The sequence below is a fragment of the Pongo abelii genome, chromosome 3 (genome assembly GCF_028885655.2).
Source record: "Pongo abelii isolate AG06213 chromosome 3, NHGRI_mPonAbe1-v2.0_pri, whole genome shotgun sequence".
NCBI lineage: Eukaryota > Metazoa > Chordata > Mammalia > Primates > Hominidae > Pongo > Pongo abelii.
This window is the reverse complement of record NC_071988.2, coordinates 124561902-124583692: the sequence shown is the minus strand read 5'-3', so window position 1 is coordinate 124583692 and position 21791 is coordinate 124561902. Positions and strand designations below refer to the sequence as shown.

The 21791-nt window shown below is 36.7% G+C and overlaps 1 protein-coding gene across 9 annotated transcripts in view; it reads left to right on the top strand.

Annotated features, from left to right (window-relative positions):
* Nucleotides 1-21791, top strand: part of SLC9B1 (solute carrier family 9 member B1) — a 133786-nt gene that overhangs the window by 11032 nt on the left and 100963 nt on the right. For 8 of the 9 annotated variants that reach the window (XR_008524227.2, XM_054553520.2, XM_063723832.1 and 5 more), the window contains 2 exons: nucleotides 16926-16995; nucleotides 18692-18833. Coding sequence is in view for 8 of the 9 variants with exons in the window: in XM_054553520.2 (XP_054409495.1) it covers nucleotides 16927-16995; nucleotides 18692-18833 (211 nt within the window). In the remaining variant the exon portion in view is untranslated. Of the gene's footprint in view, nucleotides 1-4558; nucleotides 4604-16925; nucleotides 16996-18691; nucleotides 18834-21791 lie in introns of all 9 variants that reach the window. The other variant, XM_054553518.1, reaches the window with a different exon arrangement.

The following is a 21791-nucleotide window of genomic DNA, read 5'->3' as shown; positions in this document are numbered from 1 at the left end:
TGTCTGTAATCCCAGCACTTTGGAAGGCTGAGGCGGGCGGACCACTTGAGATCAGGAGTTTGAGACCATTCTGGCCAACATGGTGAAACCCCATCTCTTCCAAAAAATAAAAAAACTAGACAGACATAGTGACTCGCGTCTGTAGTCCCAGCTACTCGGGAGGCGGAGGTTGCAGTGAACTCAGATCGCACCACTGCACTCCATCCTGGGCGGTGAGACTCTGTCAAAAAAAAAAAAAAAAAAAAAAATGTAGCAAATGAAAAACAGAGAACTTAGATTGCCCAGTTCTTTTTACAATACCACACTGTGTCCATTATTAATATATAATCAAACAGACATTCTAAAAAACCAAGGTGAAAATGGAACTTCTAAATCCATCAAAATTTTTCACTATTTTGAAAGCAAAGCCTAGCAATATAACAGCAGTACAGACTTCTAGTAAAAGTTTTAAATACCATAGCTTTTGCTATAAGTTGTACAAACATCTCACTTAATTCCCATAATAGCAAGATATGTATATATGTGTGTTTATGTATGTACTTAAATCTACCTCATTCCAAAAAGGATTTTAAGAAGCTTATTGAAATAAGTAGAGCATAAAAATTTTTTAAACTGAGCTGATCATTTATATGTAAGACACTGAAATATAAACCAGTAAGAAGTCTTATTTTTGTTAGTACAAAAAGCATGCCATAATTTCTAATAAACTTATCCAGTAAACTCATATTTGGATGTCTGTCCTCAAATTTGATTCTGCTTTCCCTAGCTGTGAATATGAAGAAAAACAGATAGTACTATGCCCAATAAAAGATGATGAGATTTGGGAGGCAAAGGCAGGAGGATCACTTGAGCCCAGGAGTTCAAGCAGCCTGGGCAACATAGGGAGACCCCGTCCCTACAAAAACTTAACCAGACATGACATGTCTGTAGTCCCAGCTACTTGGGAGGCTGAGGTGGGAGGATCACTTGAGCTGGGGAGGTGGAGACTGCAGTGAGCCATGATCACACCACCGCACTCCAGCCTGGGTGACAGAGTGAGAACCCATCTCTCCAGAAAAAAAAAAAAAAAGGTGACGAGATTGTAAATTATACAAGATCATACAACCAGTATATTTCTGATTTCAAGGCTGTTATGCATTTATAGTGATGCCAAGATACTGTAGCATGAAATGTTTTTCCGTTTGTGTCATATCTGATTTCTTTCAGCAGTGTTTTGTAATTCTCATTGTAGAGATCCTTCACCTCCCTGGTTAGCTGTATTCCTAGGTATTTTCTTTTTGTGGCTGTTGTATATGGAATCTTGTTCTTGATTTGGCTCACAGCTTGGACTTGTTGGTGTATAGAAATGCTACTGATTTTTGTACATTGATTTTGTATCCTGAAATTTTTCTGTAGTTTTTTATATCTAGGAGCTTTTGGGCAGAGACTGGGGTTTTCTAGGTATAGAATCATATCATCTACAGACAGATTGTTTGACTTCCTCTCTTCCTACTTGGATGCCTTTTCTTTCTTTCTCCTGCCTGATTGCTCTGGCTAGAACTTCCAGTATTACGTTGAATAGGAGTGTTGAAAGAGGGCATCCTCGACTTGCTCTGGTTTTCAAGGGTAATACTTCCAGCTTTTGCCTGTTCAGTGTGATGTTGGCTATGGGTTTGTCATAAATGACATTATTTTAAGATATATTCCTTCAATGCCTATTTGTTGAAGGCTTTTAACATGAAGTTATGCTGAATTTTATCAAAAGCCATTTCTGCATCTATTGAGATTATTATATGGTTTTGGGGTTTAGTTCTAATTATGTGATGAATCACAATTATTGGTACATATGTTGAACCAACTTGGCATGCCAAGGATAAATTCTACTTGATCGTGATGGATTAGCTTTTTCATGTGCTACTGAATTCCATTTGCTAGTATTTTGCTGAGGATTTTTGCATCAGTGTTCATCAAGGATATTGGCCTTTTTCTTTTTTATTGTGTCTCTGCCAGGTTTGGGTATCAGGATGATGCTATCCTCATAGAATGAGTTGGGGAGTTCTTCCTCTTCAATTTTTTGGAATATTTTCGGTAGGAATGGTACCAGGTCTTCTTTATATATCTGGCAAAATTTGGCTGTGAATCATTCTGGTCCTGGGCTTTTTCTAGTTGGTAAGCTTTTTATTACTGATTCAATTTCAGAATTCATTATTTGTCTGTTCAGGATTTTAATTTCTTCCTGGTTCAATCTTGGGAGGTTGTACGTTTCCAGAAATTTACCCATTTCTTGTAGTTGTTCTAATTTGTTTGCATAGAGGTGTTCATAATAGTCTGAGGATTTTTTTGTATTTCTCTGGGGTAATGTCCCTTTGTCATTTCCAATTGTGTTTATTGGGATGTTCTCTCTTTTTTTCTTTGTTAGTCTAGCTGCAGTCTTATTTATTCTTTCAAATAATCTTATTTGTTCTTATTTATAATCTTATTTATTCTTTAAATAATCTTATTTATTCTTTCAAAAAACCAACTCCTGGATTCCTTGATCTTTTTGTATTGCTTGTCATGTCCCAGTTTCATTCAGTTCAGGTGTAATTTTGGTTATTTCTTTTCTTCTGCTAACCTTGGGGTTGGTTTGCTCTTGTTTTTCTATTTCTTCTAGCTGTGAGGATAGGTTGTTAATTTGAGATCTTTCTAACTTTTCTATGGGGGCATTTAGTGCTATAAACTTTTCTCTTAGCATGCTTTAGCCCTGTCTCAGAGATTCTGTTATATTGTATCTTTGTTCTCAATAGTTTCAAAGAATTTCTTAATTTCTGACTTAATTTTATTGTTTACCAAAAAGTCATTCAGGAACAGGTTGTTTAGTTTCCATGTAACTCTACGGTTTTGAGAGTTCTTTTTAGTATTGATTTCTATTGTTACTGCACTGTGGTCTAAGAGTGTGGTTCAGTTTTTTTAAATTTGCTGAGAATTGTTTTATGGCTGATCATGTGGCCAATTTACAGTAGGTGCCATGTGCAGATGAGAATAATATATATTCTATTGTTTTGGGGTGGCAAGTTCTGTAAAGGTCTGTTAGGTTCATTGATCAAGTGTTGAGTGCAGGTCCCAAATATCTTTGTCAGTTTTCTGCCTCAATGATCTGTCTAGTACTGTCAATGGGATGTTTAAACTTCCCACTACTTGTATGTGGTTATCTAAGTTCCTTCATAGGTCTTTAAGAACTTATTTTATGAATCTGTTTGCTTCTGTGGTGGGTGCATATATATATTTAGGATAGTTAGGTCTTCTTGTTGAACTGAACCCTTTACCATTATGTAATGTCCTTCTTTGTCATCTTTTTTCATCACTGTTTGTTTAAAGTCTGTTTTGTCTGAAATTAGAATAGTAACCCCTGCTTTTTTCTGGTTTTTTTTTATTTGCTTGGTAGATTTTTCTCCATTCCTTTACTTTGAGCTTATAGTTATCATTCCATGTGAGATGAGTCTTTCGAAGACAGTATATCGTTGGGTCTTGCTTCTTTATCCAACTTGCCATTCTGTGCCTTTTAATTGGGGCATTTGGCTCATTTACATTCAAAGCTGATACTTTGATATATGCAAATTTAATTCTGTCATCATGTTGCTAGCTGGTTATTATGAAGATTTGATTGTGTAGTTTCTGCTTTATAGTGTCAATGGTCTATGTATTTAAGTGTGTTTTTGTGGTGGCTGGTAACGATCTTTAATTTCCACGTTTAGCACTCCCTTCAGGACCTCTTGTAAGGCACATCTGGTGGTAACAAATTCCGTTAGCATTTGTTTGTCTGAAAGGATCTTATTTCTCCTCTGCTTATGAAGCCTCTTTTAACTAGATAAGAAATTCTTGGTTGAAATTTCTTTTCTTTCAGAATGCTGAATATAGGCCCCTCAATCTTTTCTGGCTTGTAGAGTTTCTGCTGAAAGGTCCACTCTTAGCCTAATGGGATTCCATTTGTAGGTGACCTGCCTCTTCTCTCTAGCTGCCTTCAATGCTTTTTTCTTTCATTTCGACCTTGGAGAATCTCATTGCTTTGTGTTTTGGGGATGGTCATTTTGTATAGTATCTCACAGGGGTTCTCTGCATTTCTTGAATTTGAATATTGGCCTCTCTAGCAAGATTGGGGAAATTTTCATGGATGATATCCTCAAATATGTTTTCCACATTACTTACTCTTTCTCCCTCTCTTTCTGGGACATAGATGAGTTGTAGATTTGTTCTCTTTACATAATCCCATATTTCTCAGAGGTGTTTATTCTTTTTGTTAATTTTTCTTTATTTTTGTCTGACAGAGTTGATTCAAAGAAATGGTCTTCAAGCTCTGAGATTATTTCCTGAGCTTGGTCTATTCTGCTGTTAATACTTGTGGTTATATTATGAAATTCTTGTAGTGAGTTTCTCAGTTCTATCAGATCAGTTTGGTTCTCTCTTAAAATGGCCATTTCATTTTTAAGTTCCTATATCATTTTATTGTATTCCTTAGAATCCTTGCATTGGGGTTCAACTTTCTCCTGAATGCCAATGTTCATTCCTATCCATACTCTGAATTATATGTCTGTCATTTCAGCCTGGTTAAGAATCATTGCTGAGGAACAACTACAGTCATATGGAGGTAAGAAGATACTCGGGCTTCCTGAGTTGCCAGAGTTCTTGTGCTGGTTATTTCTCATCTGTGTGGGCTGATGTTCCTTCAACATTTAAGCTGTTGTCCTATAGATGGGGCTTTTTGCTTTTATCTTCTTTGATGCCCTTGGGGGTTTGGTTGTGGTATAAGGTGGGTTCAGTTGGCTGGCTTCATTTCTGGAAGATTTTAAGGGGTCAAGACTCAGCTGAGCTCTCCTCGGCTGTGTGCTGTAGCTCTAGGGGGCTGAAACCAGGCCCCTAACTCTGTTCTCTGGCCCCTCAAGGTTATGAACCTGCTGTGCTGCAGGAGCCAAGGTGTTCCTAGTCCACTGCCACAGTACTCCAATGGGGAATTACCCCCATTGGAGTGCTTCACTGGGGTAGTGGCAAGAGGATCTTTGCTTGCTCACACATGCCAGCCACCTCAGCAGTGCAAAAGGGTGCATGTGTGTCAGCTGGGGAGGGGCATCAGTGGAAGTAGGGCAGCAGCATTCCTAGATTGAGGTGTTTCTAGAAATGTGCAACAATGAAGCAACAAAGATATTTCAAGATAGTTTAGGATATTTATAACAGTATTTTGAGGATGATGGATCACAGGTATTGAATACAAAAACAGGTAAAGAAGGAAGAGGTCACAAGTTTGAGTTGCAGGGTTCATTACACTGCACATCCTGATGAAAGTGAAGAATAATTGGAGGGGATGAAGTGAATACAACTGAACAAGAGAACTGAAAGAAGATGAAGTAGTATTCAGAGATGTAGATGTTTGAAATCATGATTATCGATAACAGAGCATTTCAGATGATAGAAGGTTTTAGTGTGGTCTTTTCTTTATTAGAAAGGAAGTAAAGAACTGAACAAACAAGATAGTAGATGAATTATCCAAGTGTGTAAGATGAAAAGATTACAAATAGGGGGGTCAAGCACCAACATCTTTGGTGAATAATGGAAAGGGATCAAAATAAGGTGAGTAAGTAACAGTGAGTAGAAGGGGAGGAAGGTGGTATTGTCAAATTATACAAGCTTTAAAAAAGCAAGGATTTTGTTTCTTTTTTATATAAGAAGTTTTAGAAATAGCAGTAGGGTGTCAGAAGGAATGTTAGTGAATAAACTGCTGTTATGTAAGAGGACTATAGGGGAAGCAGTGTCCTCCTTAAAGGAAGGGTTGGTTTCATATAGGGCACAGAATTTGAGAGAATGCTTTGAAAAGAGGTTGAGAATATAATACAGTTTGATAATCATCTGGCAGAAGTTCCAGAGTGTTCAGTGAAAGCACTCGAGAGTTAAGGACCATGGAGAGGGCTGCTCAGAGGCAATGGAGTAGCATTATTGGCATAATCCCCAAGGGTCTGAACAGCTTTGTAATTGATTTCCAATGGGCTATTTCTAAACCATTTTAGCCTTCTGTGACTTATTCATCCTTTATTTTCTATTTTTAAGTTTTTCTTAAGACTCTTTTTTACTTCCTAAAGAAGTTACTTGTACTAGTTCGTTTTCTAAAATGGAAAAGTCAAAAAATTATATAGTTGTTTGATTTTTTTCTCTTTTCTTGGTAGATCATTTAATCTTTTATAGATTTAAGTTATTACAGCATTTTCTAAATGTTAGCCTATAAATTCTTATGAGAGCTTTAGTCTATGTCTTGCACAGAATACTTGTCACATTATAAGCAGTTTAGTTTTAAGAGTATGGGCTCTGGAGTCAGACTGCCTGATGGGCTCCAACTCCTTTATTTATAGTTATGTAACATTGAAGATGTGAATTCAGCTATTCCAGTTTAGGAAAGTATGGACAGTAGAAATAAACCAAGTTAGGAAATGGTAAGGTATGCCTGATATGGTTTGGGCCTGTGTCCCCACCCAAATCTCATCTTGAATTGGAATCCCCACGTGTTGAGGGAGAGACCTGTAAGCCCACATGTTGAGGGAAAGAGGTGATTGGATCATAGAAGCAGTTTTCCCCATGCTGTTCTCAAGACAGTCAGTGAGTTCTCATGCGATCTGATAATTTTATAAGCATTTGGCCTGTTCCCTTCTTGCACTTCTCTCTCCTGCCACCATGTGAAGAAGGTCCGTGCTCCTCCTTTGCCTTCCACCATGACTGTAAGTTTTCTGTGGCCTCTCAAGCCATGCAGAACTGTGAGTCAATTAAACCTCTTTTGTTTATAAATTACCCAGTGTCGGGCAGTTCTTTATAGCAGTGTGAAAATGGGACTATACAGAAAATTGGTACTGTGAAGAGTGGGGTACTGCTATAAAGATACTTGAAAATGTGGAAGTGACTTTGGAACTGGGTAACAGGTAGAGGTGGGAACAGTTTGGAGGGCTCAGAAGAATAGAGGAGTATGTGAGAAAGTTTGGAACTTCCTGGAGACTTGTTGAATGGTTTTGATCAAAATGCTGGATAGTGATATGGACACTGAATTTCAGGCTGAGGTGGTCTCAAATGGAGATGGGAGCTTATTGGAACTGGACCAAAGATCACTCTTCTGTGCTTTAGCAAAGAGACTGCTGGCATTTTGCCCCTGCCCTAGAGATCTGTGGAACTTCGTACTCAAGAGAGATGATTTAGGATATCTGGCAGGAGAAATTTCTAAGCAGCAAAGTGTTCAAGAGGTGACAGACCATAAGAGTTTGGAAATTTTGTGGCCTGACCATGTAATAGAAAAGAAAAATCCATTTTCAGGGGAGAAGTTCAAGCTGCCTGCAGACATTTGCATAAGTAATGAGGAGAATGGGGAAAATATCAGAGATCTTCATGGCAGCCCCTCCCATAACAGGCCTGGAAGCCTAGGAGGAGAAAATGGTTTTGTGGGCCAGACCGAGGGCCTTGCTGTTTTGTGCACTCTCAGGACTTGGTTCCTTGCATCCCATCCATGGCTAACAGGGGCCAATGTACAGCTCAGGTTGTTGCTTCAAGAGGGTGAAACCCCAAGCCCTGGTGGTTTACACATGGTGTTGGGCCTATGGGTGCACAGAAGTCAAGAATTGAGCTTTGCAAACCTCCACCTAGATTTCAGAAGATGTATGGAAATGACTGGATGCCCAGGCAGAAGTTTGGTACAGGGGTGGAGCCTCAAGAAGAACCTCTGCTAGGGCAGTGTGGAAGGGAAATGTGGGGTTGGAGCCCCTCACACAGGGTCCCCAATGGGGCACTACCTAGTGGAGCTGTGAGAAGAGGGCATCATTCTCTGGACACCAGAATGGTAGAGCCATTGACAGCTTGAACCATGCCCCTGTAATGTCGGCAGACACTCAATGCCAGCTGTGAAAGCAGCCAGGCATGGGGCTATACCCTGCCAAGCCACAGAGGCAGAGCTGCCCTAGGCCATGGGAGTCTGCCCTTTACATCAGCATGCCCTGGATGTGAGACATGGAGTCAAAGGAGATTATTCTGGAGCTATAAGGTTTAATGACTGCCCCCACTGGATTTTAGACTTACGTGGGGCCCATAGCCTCTTTGTTTTGACCAATTGCTCCCATCTAGAACAGGAATATTTACTCAATGCCTGTACCCCCATTGTGTCTTGGAAGTACCTAACTTGCTTTTGATTTTACAGAATCATAGGTGGAAAGAACTTGCCTTGTTTCAGATGAGACATTGGTCTGTGGACTTTTGAGTTAATGCTGGAATGAATTAAGACTTTGGGGGATTGTTGCAAAGCCATGATTGGTTTTGAAAACTTGCCTTGCCTCAGATGAGACTTCGGACTTGTACTTTTGAGTTAATGCTGGAATGAGTTAAGACTTTGGGGGACTGTTGGGAAGGCATGATTGATGTTGAAATGTATACAGGACATGCAATTTGGGAGGGCAAGGGCAGAACAGTATGGTTTGGTTCTGTGTCTCCACCCAAATCTCATCTCATATTGTAATCTCCATGTGTAGAGGGAGAGACCTGTAATTTCCATGTGTCAAGGGAGGAAGGTGACTGGATCAAGGGGGGCAGTTTCCCTCGTCCTATTCTCAAGATAGTGAATGCAATCTCGTGAGATCTGATGGTTTTATAAGCATCTGGCATTTCCCCTGCTTGCACTTCTCTCTCCTGCCACCATGTGAAGAGGGTCCTTGCTTCCCCTTCACCTTCCACTTGATTGTAAGTTTCCTGAAGCCTCCTCAGCCATGTTGAATTGTGAGTCAATTAAACCTCTTTCCTTTTTAAATTACTCAGTCTTGGGCAGTTCTTTATAGAAGTATGAAAACAGACTAATACAATGCCTGATATGGGAGGAATCAAGTGACACTGCCATAATTTATCAAGGAAATAATCTAGGGCAAAATCCCTAAAGGACTATACTTGAGGAACAAGGACAAATTGAAATAAAACTGAGCATTACAAAGCTATCAACTGAGCTCAATCTCTGATTTGGTTAAAGTGATTTTTCACTCCCCCTACTCCACATATTTCTTTCCAAAAGAAGTTATCATCTGGAGACTGTACTATTTGTACACAATGTCAAGCTTTCAATAAAAATTGTGAACCATAGTATTAGACAATGTTATATGACCTTAAGCCAAGATAGAAAATTGAAAAGAGAAACAGACTCAAAAGGGATCCAGATTTTTGAATTAAAGAGGTTATGATAACTATGATTATAAAAACTACAAATATTAAAACTCTTAAAGGAAAATATAGAAGGAAAGCTCCATGATATTGGATTTGGCAGTTTACTTCTCAGCTATGATGCCAAAAGTACAGGCAACAAAAGGAAAAACAGATAAATTGGACTACATTAACATTTAAAACTTATGTGCAACAAAGGACACGATCAACAGAGTGACAAGGCAACTTACAGAAAATACTTGCATATTACTAATAAGATATTAATACCTACAGTATATAAAGAACTCCTACAACTCAGCAACAGAAAAAAACAAACATCCCAATTTTAAAATGGGCAAAGATGCTGGGTACAGTAGCTCATGCCCATAATCCCAGCACTTTGAGGCTGGGAGTTTGAGACCAGCCTGGGCAACATAGCAAGACCCTGGCTGTACAAAAAAATAAATTGCTGGGTGTGGACGTGTGCACCAGTAGTCCTACCACTTGGGAGGCTGAGGCAGAGGATCCCTTGAGCCCAGGAGTTCAAGGCTGCACGATCTATGTTTGTGCCACTGCACTCCAGCCTGGATGACATAATGAGACTTTGTCTCAAAAAAATAAAAATAAAAATGGACAAAGGACTTGAAGAGACATTTCTCCAAAAAAGATATATGCAAATAGTAAGCACATGAAAAGATACTCAACCTTATTAATCATTAGGGAAGTGGAAATCAAAACTACAGTAGATACCATTCACACCTATTGGGATGGCTATTACCAAAAAACAGAAAATAACAAGTGTTTGCATGCATATGGAGAAACTGGAATCATTGTGCATTGTTGATGTCAATATAAAATGATGTACCTGCTGCAAAAAAAAACTGTATGATGATGGTTCCTCCAAAAATTAAACATAGAATTACCATATGATCCATCAATTCCATTTCTAGGTATATACCAAATAGAATTGAAAGCAGGGATTCAAACAGATACTGATACACCTATTTTCATAGCAGCATTATTCACAATAGCCAAAAGATCTATCAGAAGATGAATGGATAAACAAAATGTGATATATACATATAAATGCATATTATTCAGCCTTTAAAAAGGAAGGAAATTCTGTACATGCTACAACATGTACAGAATTTTGAATAAATTTTAGATGAATTTTGAAGACATGATAACTGCAATAAGCAAGATGAAAAAGGGCAACTATTGTATGACTTGAATCATATAAAGTGCCTAGAATATTCAAATTCATAGAGACAGAAAGGAGAATGGTGGCTATCAGGGATTAGAGGAGGGGAGAATGGGAAATTATTGTTTAATTAATACATACAGAGTTTCAGGTCAAGATAATGAAAAAGTTCTGGAGATGGATGGTGGTGATGGTTGCTTAACAATGCAAATATACATAATGCCCCTGGAACTATATACTTTAAAATGGTTAAAATGATAAATTTTATGCATATTTTACCACAGGAAAATTGCTTAAAATAATTGCGATTAGTATCAGCCAAAGTAAAAAAGATATTATTATTATCAAAGGAGTCATAGCAAGAATGACAGTTAAATTTTTAACAGAAACTATGGGAGCCAGAATACAGTGGAACATCTTTAAAGTACTTAAAGAAAATAAACTCTAACCTATATCTAATAAGAATCACTTTCAAAAGTGAAGGTTAAATATAGATATTTTTCAGGCAAAGAAATAAGGAATTTATCACCAACAGATCTATATTAAAACAAATTCTGAAGACAGACAATACCAAGGTTAGCAATGATTTAGAGCAACTGTAACAGCAGGTTAAAGCCAGAAAAAAACAAAGAAAAAGGGAGAAAAATACATAAAATTTAGAGAGGAAGAAATAAAACTTATATTTGCTGACTGTGTATGTATGTACTTAGAAAATCCAAGCAAATCTACAGACTATTAGAATTAAGTGAATTTATCAAGGCCTGATATAAAGTGAAACGAATGAAAATTATTTGTATTTCTGTATGCCAGCAAGAAACAAATAATGAATTTTTAAAGTTATAATTTTTATAACCATCCAAAAAACATAAAATACCTAAAAATAAGCCTAATGAAAGACATACTGTTCTTTACACTAAAAACACAAAAAATTATTAAGATCAAGAAAATCTAAATAAATGGAGGAATATACAGTGTTCAAAGATTGGAAGACTCAATATTGTTAAGATGTCAGTTCTCCGCAAATTAATCTATAGATTCAATGTAACTTCAGTCAAAATTCCAGCTGTGTGTGCGTAAATTGACAACTTGGTCCTAAAATGTATGTGGAAATACAAAGAATCAAAAAGTCAATCCAATTCTGAAGAAAAACAAAAGTGGAGAATGTACAACACCACCAGATGTCAATATCTATTATACTGGCCAGACACAATGGCTTATGCCTGTCAGCACTATGGGAGGCTGAGACAAAAGGATTGCTTGAGCTCAGGAGTTTGAGAACAGCCTGGGCAACATAGTGAGTCGTCTCCACTAAAAATTAAAAAAAAAAAAGTTGCTGGACATGATGGCTTGTGGCTGTAGTCCCAGCTACTTGGGAGGCTGAGGTGGGAGGATCACTTGAGCCCAGGAGATTGAGGCTGTAGTGAGCTATTATTGTGTCACTGCACTCCAGCCTGGGTGACAGAGCAAGACCCTATCTCAGAAAAAAAAATACAAGCACTAGCATAATGTTAGCCTAAGGATAGACAAATGGGCCAGTGGAACAGGATAGAATATGAAAATAAATTCATATATATGTGATTACCTGATTTACAAAAAAAAGTGGCATTGCAATACAATGGATAGAGGATGATATTTTTAATAAATTGTGCTGAGTCAATTAGATATTGATATGGGAAAAATAAATTTTGATCTCTTCCTTACATCCCATATATGAAATTCAATTCCAGATGGCTCATAGACCATAGACCTATTGTTGTTCCTTTCCTATGTGAAAAGCAAAATAATAATGTTTGTGGAAGAACGTATAGGAGAATAAACATTCTCCTATATGGGTTGGCAAAGATTTCTTAAACAATGAAAGCTCTAAGGATAAAGAAAGGAAAGAATAAATTGGGCCAAATTAAAGTATCTTTTAAAAAAGGCATTATCAGCGTAAAAGGGCAAGACACAGAGTGGGAGATGATATTGGCTCTTTATATATCCAATAAAAGATTTACATTTTTAATACCTAAAAAGAACTCCAACAAATCAATATGAAAATGGGATGCAGTACAACAAAAAAATGGACAAGAGATTTGAACACTTTACTGAAGAAGATATTCAAATGGCCAGTAGATATATGAAAAAATGCTCATTATAGAAATGCAATTTAAATTCATAATGCAATGTCACCACAACAGTTAAAAGAAAAAAGAGACAATACTAAAGTTAACAATGATCTGAGTAATATTAAAGAGTACTTCATTTAAATTCCAGCTCCCCACTTGCTAGTTATATGACTATATTGAAAGTTAAATTACTTAACTTTCCTGCATCCATAGTTTGAACATCTATAAAATGGGGATAATAGTAGTAAATACCTCATAGAGTTGTTGAGAGAATTGAGGAAGATGATTCATGTTAAGTGCTTAATATAGTTCAACTGGTATCAGCTATTATAATTTAATTCTTATGATAACCAATAAACTAAGCATTATTATATTTTTTTCAGATAAGGAAATTGAGGCCAGTGGAGATAAATCAATTCCCACAGTTATGAAAATATAAGAGAAGAGTTGAATACATTTCTTTCTCAGCTCAAAGTCCTTGCTTTTAGGCATACCACCTACTAATTCCACTCTTGGCAGATATATAAAGAGGGTATTGAGTGACTGCCAGTCACAAATATTGCTTGACTCAGTATAAAGCTTCTCTTATAGCTATTAACCTGTACATCTATTATTCAGACCCGTTACTTAGGTTTTGAAGTTCTAATGCATAGTCTGCTCGCCTGGGTTCTAAGCCCTGCTATTCTAATCATTATAGTTACATATCTTAAAATATGCTGCCTAGTTACTTGATGTCTCTATTTGTATGATTCTTGGTGTTATGTTTGCCTGCTCCTTGTCCATCTGCTTACTTATGACTCACAGCTTCTCCTCATTTAGGACACAGTTCAAATGTCACCTTGATCTCTATAGTATGATCCTCATTTATTTTCTGCAGTACTGAAAATGTTTTTTATAATCTTCCCCTTCCACCTAACAAGAGTATAAGATCCATGAGAACAGAAGCCTATATTTCTGTTTTATTTTGTTTTGATTGGCTGCTTTGCCTTCAGAGGCCAGAAGAGTAGGCATTCAAAGATCAAGTGTGTAAATTGATTTTGTGTCCTCTCCTCAAAATTTATGTGCACTTCAGCTCAAACTTTTTAATGGCTCTAACTCCCAGCCTGTCTATTCAGAACATGACACAACTTAGGTGATTCACCTACCTCCCTTATTCTTACCAATTACCTCATAATCTAACAGCTTATGACAAGGTAGTCATTTGATATGGTTTGATTCTGTGTCCCCACCCAAATTTCACCTTGAATTGTAATAATCCCCATGTGTCAGGGGTGGAACCATGTGGAGGTAACTGGATCATGGAGGCGGTTTCCCCATGCTGTTCTCATGATAATGAGTGATCTGATGTGATCACATCATGAGATCTGATGATTTTATAAGTGTCTGGCATTTCCCCTGCTTGCACTCATTCTCTTTCCTGCCGCCTTGTGTAGAGCTGCCCTCTGCCATGATTGTAAGTTTCCTGAGGCCTCCCCAGCCATGTGGAACTGTGAGTCCATTAAACCTCTTTCCTTTATAAATTACCCAGTCTTGGGTATTTCTTTGTAGTAGCGTGAAAAAGGACTAATGTAAACTGGCACCACAGAGTGGGGTGCTGTTATAAAGATACCCAGAAATGTGGAAGCGACTTTGGAACTGGGTAACAAGCTGAGGTTGGAACAGGTTGGAGGGCTCAGAAGAGAGGAAGATGTGGGAAAGTTTGGAACTTCCTAGAGACTTGTTGAATGGCTTTAACCAAAATGCTGATGGTGATATGGACAATGAAGTGTAGGCTGAGGTGGTTTGAGATGGAGATGAGGAACTTGTTGGGAATTGGAGTAAAGGTCACTCTTGCTATGCTTTAGCAAAGAGACTGGTGGCATTTTGCCTCTGCCCCAGAGATCTGTAGAACTTTGAACTTGAGAGTGATAATTTAGGATATCTGGCAGAAGAAGTTTCTAAGTGGCAAAGTGTTCAAGAGGAAGCAGAGCATAGAAGTTTGGAAAAATTGCAGCCTGATGATGCAATAGAAAAAAAAACATTTTCTGGGGAAGGGGGTAGAAATTCAAGCCTGCTGCAGAAATTTGCATAAGTAATGAGGAATCAAATGTTAATCACCAAGACAATGGGGAAAATGTCTCCAGGGCATTTTCAGAGACCTTTGTGGCAGCCCCTCCCATCACAGGCCTGGAGACCTAGAAGGGAAAACTGGCTTTGTGGGCCAGGCCCAGGGTCACCCTGCTCTATGCAGTCTTGGGACATGGTGCCCTGCATCCCAGCTGCTTCAGCTCCAGCTATGTCTAAAGGAGGCCAGGTACAGCTCTGGCATTGCTTCAGAGGGTGCAAGCCCCAAGGCTTGGCAGCTTACACGTGGTGTTAGGCCAACAGGTGCACAGAAGTCAGGAACTGAGCTTTGGGAACCTCCACCTAGATTTCAGAGGATATATAGAAATGCCTGGATATCCAGGCAGAAGTTTGCTCCAGTGGCAGAGCCCTCATGGAGAACCTCTGCTAGGGCAGTGCAAAGGGAAAATGTGGGATTGGAGCCCCCACACAGAGTCCCCACTGGGGCACTACCTGGTAGAGCTGTGAAAAGAGGACCACCATCCTCCAGACCCCAAAATGGTAGATCCACCAGCAGCTTGCACCATGTGCCTGGAAAAGCAGCAGACCCTCAATGCCAGCCTGTGAAAGCACCAGAGAGTGGAACTGTAACTCTGCAGAGCCACAGGGGCGGAGCTGCCCTAGGCCATGGGAGCCCACCTCTTGCATCAGCGTGACCTGGATGTGCCACATGGAGTAAAAGGAGATCATTTTGGAACTTTAAGGTTTAATGATTGCCCTATTGGATTTCGGACTTGCATGGGGTCTGTAGGCTCTTTGTTTTGGCCAATTTCTCCCAGCACCCCCATTGTACCTAGGAAGTAACCAACTTGCTTTTGATTTTATAGACTCATAGGCAGAAGTGACTTGCCTTGTCTCAGATAAGACTTTGGACTTAGGCTTTTGAGTTAATGCTGGAATTAGTTAAGACTTTGGGGGACTGTTGGAAAGGCATAATTGTGTTTTGAAATGTGAGCACGTGAGATTTGGGAGGGGCCGGGGCAGAATGATATGATTTGGCTCTTTGTCCCCACCCAAATCTCACCTTGAGTTATAACCATCCCCACATGTCATGGGTGGGACAAGGTATAGGTAGTTGGATCTTGTGAGTTAGTCTCAGAAGATGTAATGGTTTTATAAGTGTCTGGCATTTCCCCTGCTTGCACTCATTCTCTCTTCTGCCACCCTGTGAAGAGGTCCCCTCCAGTATGATTTTAAGTTTCCTGAGGCCTCCCCAGCCATGTGGAACTGTGAGTCAATTAAACCTCTTTCCTTTATAAATTACCCAGACTCAGGTATCTCTTCATAGCTGCATGAAAATGGACTAATACATCATTCTAATGGCAATATAGTTATTTTGACAGTCACTTCAATCAAAATGGAACTACACTTTAAAGGAATTTAGATCTAAGTTTCTAATCAAAAATTTTAAAGGTTTTTTTTTTGCTTTAATAAAGTTATAAATTCAGTTATGATTCTTTATAGGATTTTACGCAGTAATATTTTACTTCATTATGGTAAGACAATAGATGTAAAGCACCTAGCATATGGTAGCTACTCAACTGTTAATGTTCCTTTTCATTAACAATTTTCATTATTAAAATTGTTTTCCTTTTAGAAAAGTATAGATACTTGAAACACTACAGGATATGGTAATAAGACTATCTAAAAATTAAAACTTGAAATCTTTAGTTTTGTTCTTAACAACAACTCAAAAATTGAGAGAAGATATTTTTAAGAAAAGTTACCCTTCTTACATTGGAAACTAGCAAAGATTACAGAGGAGGCAGAAACAACAGATACTTTAAAATAAAAGTTATAAGTAATTATTCTTTTATTAATCTAGTTTATTCTTCTTCAAAATAAAACTTTATAGATATATTTAAATGTTGGACCTACAGATCCTTCAAATGGACGACATAAAAAGATAGTACGTATCAGTAACTTATAGATGTAGGTATTAATGTAGTTGGTCATATTTCATTTAAAATTTTTCTGGAGTCTTTTATGTAAGAGCATGACAGAAGATAGATTAAATCAACAGTGGATATTAACTCAAACACACCAGTTCCATGCATAAAATACATTTCTGCATTTTCTGATACATGATTCTATGATATGGGCCAGCATTATGAACTGTTGAGAAATGTTACATTTCTGTATGATAACGGTTTTTAAAACTTATGCATATGGCTTTGGTTAATAATGTTAAAGATGAATATTTGGATCTATGTTGACTGTAAAGATATCTGACTTGACTGTGATACAACTTTAGAAAAAAAATCCTTTAAAAAATTAATCCCACTTAACCGTGTTTGTTTTCATATGGATTTATAGTCTTGTTTCTTCTTTTAAAGTATTTTTCTTTTAAATCTTAGCATGCACACCACAGAATCAAAAAATGAACATTTGGAAGATGAAAACTTCCAAACATCTACAACTCCTCAGGTAAAAACTTAAAAGTATACTGTAATATATGATATAAAATCAACCTGATCTTAAAATTTATTCCTAAAGTTTACTTATTAGATAGGTTTCTTTTATATATCTGGTTAAAAATGAAAAGTGGTAAATTTTAAAATAGCTAGTTGTAATGGGTCCTAGGAAATGAGCAGAAATAATGAAACAAATGGAAAGGTGTGACTATAGAGCATTTTAGAGCTAAAGAGCACAGATTTTAGGAATAAGGAGAAATGTCGCTTATTATTTCTCGCCACATTCAGGGAAAACTCAGTAACTTAAACTAACAGAGGTAAAGATAAGTCTAGATTAATTAAAATGTTGTGCTGTGTATTTTGAAGAGACCCAAGTTTTTTATTTTTATAGATATATAGAGCAAGTCGTTAGACCTTTTGTTGATCTAGTTTTACTAATAATTGCTCATAATTAGAATTGTAAATTTCATATTTTTTTAAAATAGAGATTTCTACAGTTCTTAAGGGTCAAAAAGTCATTTTTAAAAATATTTTAAATATTCACCATTGATTCTAATAATCTGTGAAGAAGTCATCTTAGTCTACATCGGTTTATTACAAATTCTAAAATAATAAAACTTAAAATAATATGGTTTTACTCTACATGACCTTTCACCCACCTTAATAAAAATTCACCATTGTGTCTTTATCCCTTTTATATAGTAACAGAATTTTCAGAAAAAGCCTCTATACCAGAACTCCAGTAGGTTAATTATGATCAGATTTGAAGAACTTTGATCTTAAAGAGCTACATAATTCATTTTTAGCCATCAGCTGCTTTGATATCTCTTGTCTCCTTAGTCATTACATGTAAAATTCCCTTCCTCAATGTGTCCATGCACTCTAGCCTTTTTATTGTTTCCTGTGATGATGTGATGTTCCCTCTTTCACTCACTCAAAGTATTATCAAGTCACTCAAATTTCTGGCATACACACCCCCACACCCACCCACCCATGACAATCATAAGGCAAATTTGGAGATTTCTATTGCAGAGTTAACTCTGCTCTGGTGTTTTGTTGTTGTTATCATTGTTTATGTTTTGTTTTTTACATTGGAAGAAGTTTCTCAATATTCTCACAAACCAAAGATTCCTTTTTTTCAAAATCAGCAGTTTCATAATCAGGCTACCATTAAAAGGCCTTGGAGATTAAGGTATACCCTTGCACTATTTAATATGTTATCTATAAATATTAGTGGAAGCATGCTTGAATTTCTGAAGGCTTGACCTATGTTTTTCTCATTTTTCTTTCAGTTATATAAATTTATCAAATGAGATGAATCCAAGTAAAATTATATTTCACCTCCTTTCTAATTGAGTTGTATTTTCATTTCACAAAAGTTTTGGTGAATAATCTTTGGGATGTATATAGAGGAGGGACACTTTTAATTATTGTGCCCAAACTGTAGGCACCTTTATTCAGTATACTCAAATGATGGAAAATAGTGGGGACCCGAGTCTATAAAAGGTTAAATCAAGGTACCTTGCAAAATACACTGCTGTTACATCCCCAAACAGCTACTGATATGGAGCATGAATCTTCTTTTCTGTCTGTGATTCCTCGCATTGACAGTAATAATATAAATTTAATTCTAAAATTTGGTGGTTTAGTTCATTCATAAAATTATACAGAAAGTATGGTTCCTTAAAGATTTTCTTGTTTTACTACAGAGTCTCATTGATCCTAATAATACTGCACATGAAGAAACTAAAACTGTCCTATCATATACAGAAGAAATAAAACCACGGACAAAAAAGGAGACATACATTTCTTGTCCTCTAAGAGGAGTATTGAATGTAATTATTACAAACGGTATGTGAAACAAAAAATGTAAATGAAGAGAAAATGAGAAATATGTTTGATAAATATTAAAACATGAGACAACAAAGACACTACTTAATCAATATACTCCAGATCAGATGATCAGTTCTGTTACAAGCAATACGTGAACAAAGAGGAAATATTTTCTTGGATCTTTCAAAGATAAAAACAAAAACAAAATATTGCCTAGGAGGTGTATGTTTTAATATTTGTCATATTTTTTATGTTAAATTTTTGGGATTAGAGACATCATTGATTAAAGGGTTTTATTTAAAACCTACTTTGACATTTAGTTTTAAGTTAGCTAGAAAGAACATTATAATTTTGGAAATATTATGTTTCTTATTAAAATTGGGCCCTAAGTTTTAAAACAACGGCATCCTTGTAAAAAGTTGTATAACACTTGCTTTCCCACTACAATTTTAAAGCATATTGTTGTTGTCAGCAAATACTTATAAAGAGATTTTCTTGTGTATTTTTTTCTAAATATTCTGTTTGATTAAACCTATGAGAGAAAGAGATTTTGGCTTCCAGAAGTATATAGAATTTTGTTCCCTATAGAGAACAAAAAATTGATTAAAAATGATGAAGCACAAGTAATTGAAGTTTTAAATTTTTATTTTCTTATTTGCTGCTTGCTAACTTTAAACTTTTGAAGCAAATTTTATTCATTGATTTTTTTCATTAGTAAAGGTTGCTTTTTAATTTACATCAGTATATTGATGGCCTTGAATCAAAGTTTTCTGTGAACTTGAATAGTCCTCATCTGCCAGTGTAAGTGATTGGACTCCTTTGTAAATGTACATATGTTCCCATGACTTGGTCTATTTAGTAGGTCATTTCTACAGAGCAGTTATTAGGAGTAGGGCCAGGGCCTGTGGAAGAGAGGGAAATGTATTATTTACCAAAATTATTCACTGAGTGTGGACTACAGTTTGCTCAGGAACTAATTGAGGAGTTCTAGAACATCAGAACTGAAACTGTTTAGATATAACTCATTTCCCCCTTTATTTTCTTTCATTTTTGATTTTGCAGTCTTGGAGACATTTATAAGAAAAGGAGATTTTCTATGTTTCTATTTGGGGGTGCATATTCTTGCACTCTCTTTTTTGAAATCAATCTCTCTCTGTCACTCTCTCTCAACACACTCCTTACATTCACACTGTTTCCTTTATACACAAAGCATAGAATCTCAATCTCTGGGTATGCTTAGAACACGCCACTGTTAGTAATCCCACTCTGCCGCATCATGGAATAAGTAATGTACAACCATGTGTAAGCAGAATGAAACAACAAAATAATTTCTTAAAACTGCATAGAGTTTGGAAAATAAAAGGAAATAGAACAACATGTTTTTCTATAAATAATAGTTAATTCACCAATACCACATGTGTACAAGTTAAATTTAAATAAGAAATCTAAACTCTCAAACGCATACAGAAATCAGTCTCATCACATTTAATCATACTGTTTGCATACCTTATTTGGGGAATGGCTTGCTTCATCCCAAATAAATGGATAGTCTAGGACAGTAGATTTAGAGCTTAAGATATTATTCCTTTTTGTTTCTTTTCAGCCTACTTTTAACAAAAATGCTAATATATTTTTATGAAGCTTTTTTTCTTTAAATAAATTAAAGTTTTCTTGTATGTCCAGCTATGATTTTTAAGTAATCTTGGGGACAGAACTTCTCCATTAAAATTTTATTATCAGTTTTATGAAGTTAGCAGTCTTGGAAGTTTAAGGTTCAAAAATAATATCACAGAGACTTCCAGTTTCCAGTTCTACATGTAAGGAGATTAGAAGTCATCACTCTGTCCTAAAAACAAATAAAAAGCTGAAGAAACTGAAAAATCAACAATTCTTAAATCCATCAGAGAAGTGAGTCAACAGGGCAAACTGCTGCCCAAAAAATAGGAGTGATTAGACAGATTCAGAGAATCATAACTTACAGGAATGAAAACCTCTTTGGGAACCAGGAGCAGGGTACGAAAACCTGAATTGTAATTTAAAACTTGGCTAAAGCTCTGTGGAAAAGTCAAGAGTTAAAAACTCCAGGAGGTCCCCAGTTATGGGATGGGAGAGGCCCACACTTTTTTAAGTTTTACTTTCTGCAGCCAACCAGCAGGGGGAGACGGAAAGTATCAAGGAAGGAAGAGGGTAACCATTGTGAAATATACCACAGCATTCTGTTCTTCTTACAAAGTCTGCCCCCAAAAAAAAAAAAAAATTTTTATCAGAGCCTAACCTACACATGTTTTTATCAGAGCCTAACCAACTTAGATCTCATGGATCTAAGAAGAGTTGTTGATTTTTCAGTTTCTTCAGCTTTTTATTTGTTTTTAGGACAGAGTGATGACTTCTAATATCCTTACATGTAGAACTGGAAACTGGAAGTCTCTCGGATGTTATTTTTGAACTAAACTTCCAAGACTGCTAACTTCATAAAAACTGATAGTAAGATTTTAATGGAGAAGTTCTGTTCCCAACTCTAGTCAGCCTCTCTAGCCTTCCACGTAGTTGAAGGGAAATATCCAACTCTGGCCCCCTCTAACCATCCTGCACCAACTAAGGGAGTGAAAAAAAACTGAAAAGCATTTTTTGACATTCACAGCTCAGAGGCACAGGCCTACTAAAAGACTGAGATCTAGTAATAGAACTATAGAATTTTCTCCCCACCCCCAACACACACACCTTATCACCACATTACTAAAGTCTTACTTACCACAGGTCCTTTTACTCAGTACATCATGTTCATCTTTCAACTAAAATTTACAAGGTGTATTAAAAGGCAAAAAACACAGTTTAGAGAAATGGAGCAAACATCAGAACCAGACTCATATATGGAGGGTATGTTGGAATTATCAGACTGTTAATTTAAAACAGTTATGTTAAATATGCTAAGATCTCTAATGGAAAAAAATAGAAAACATGTAAGAACAGATGAGT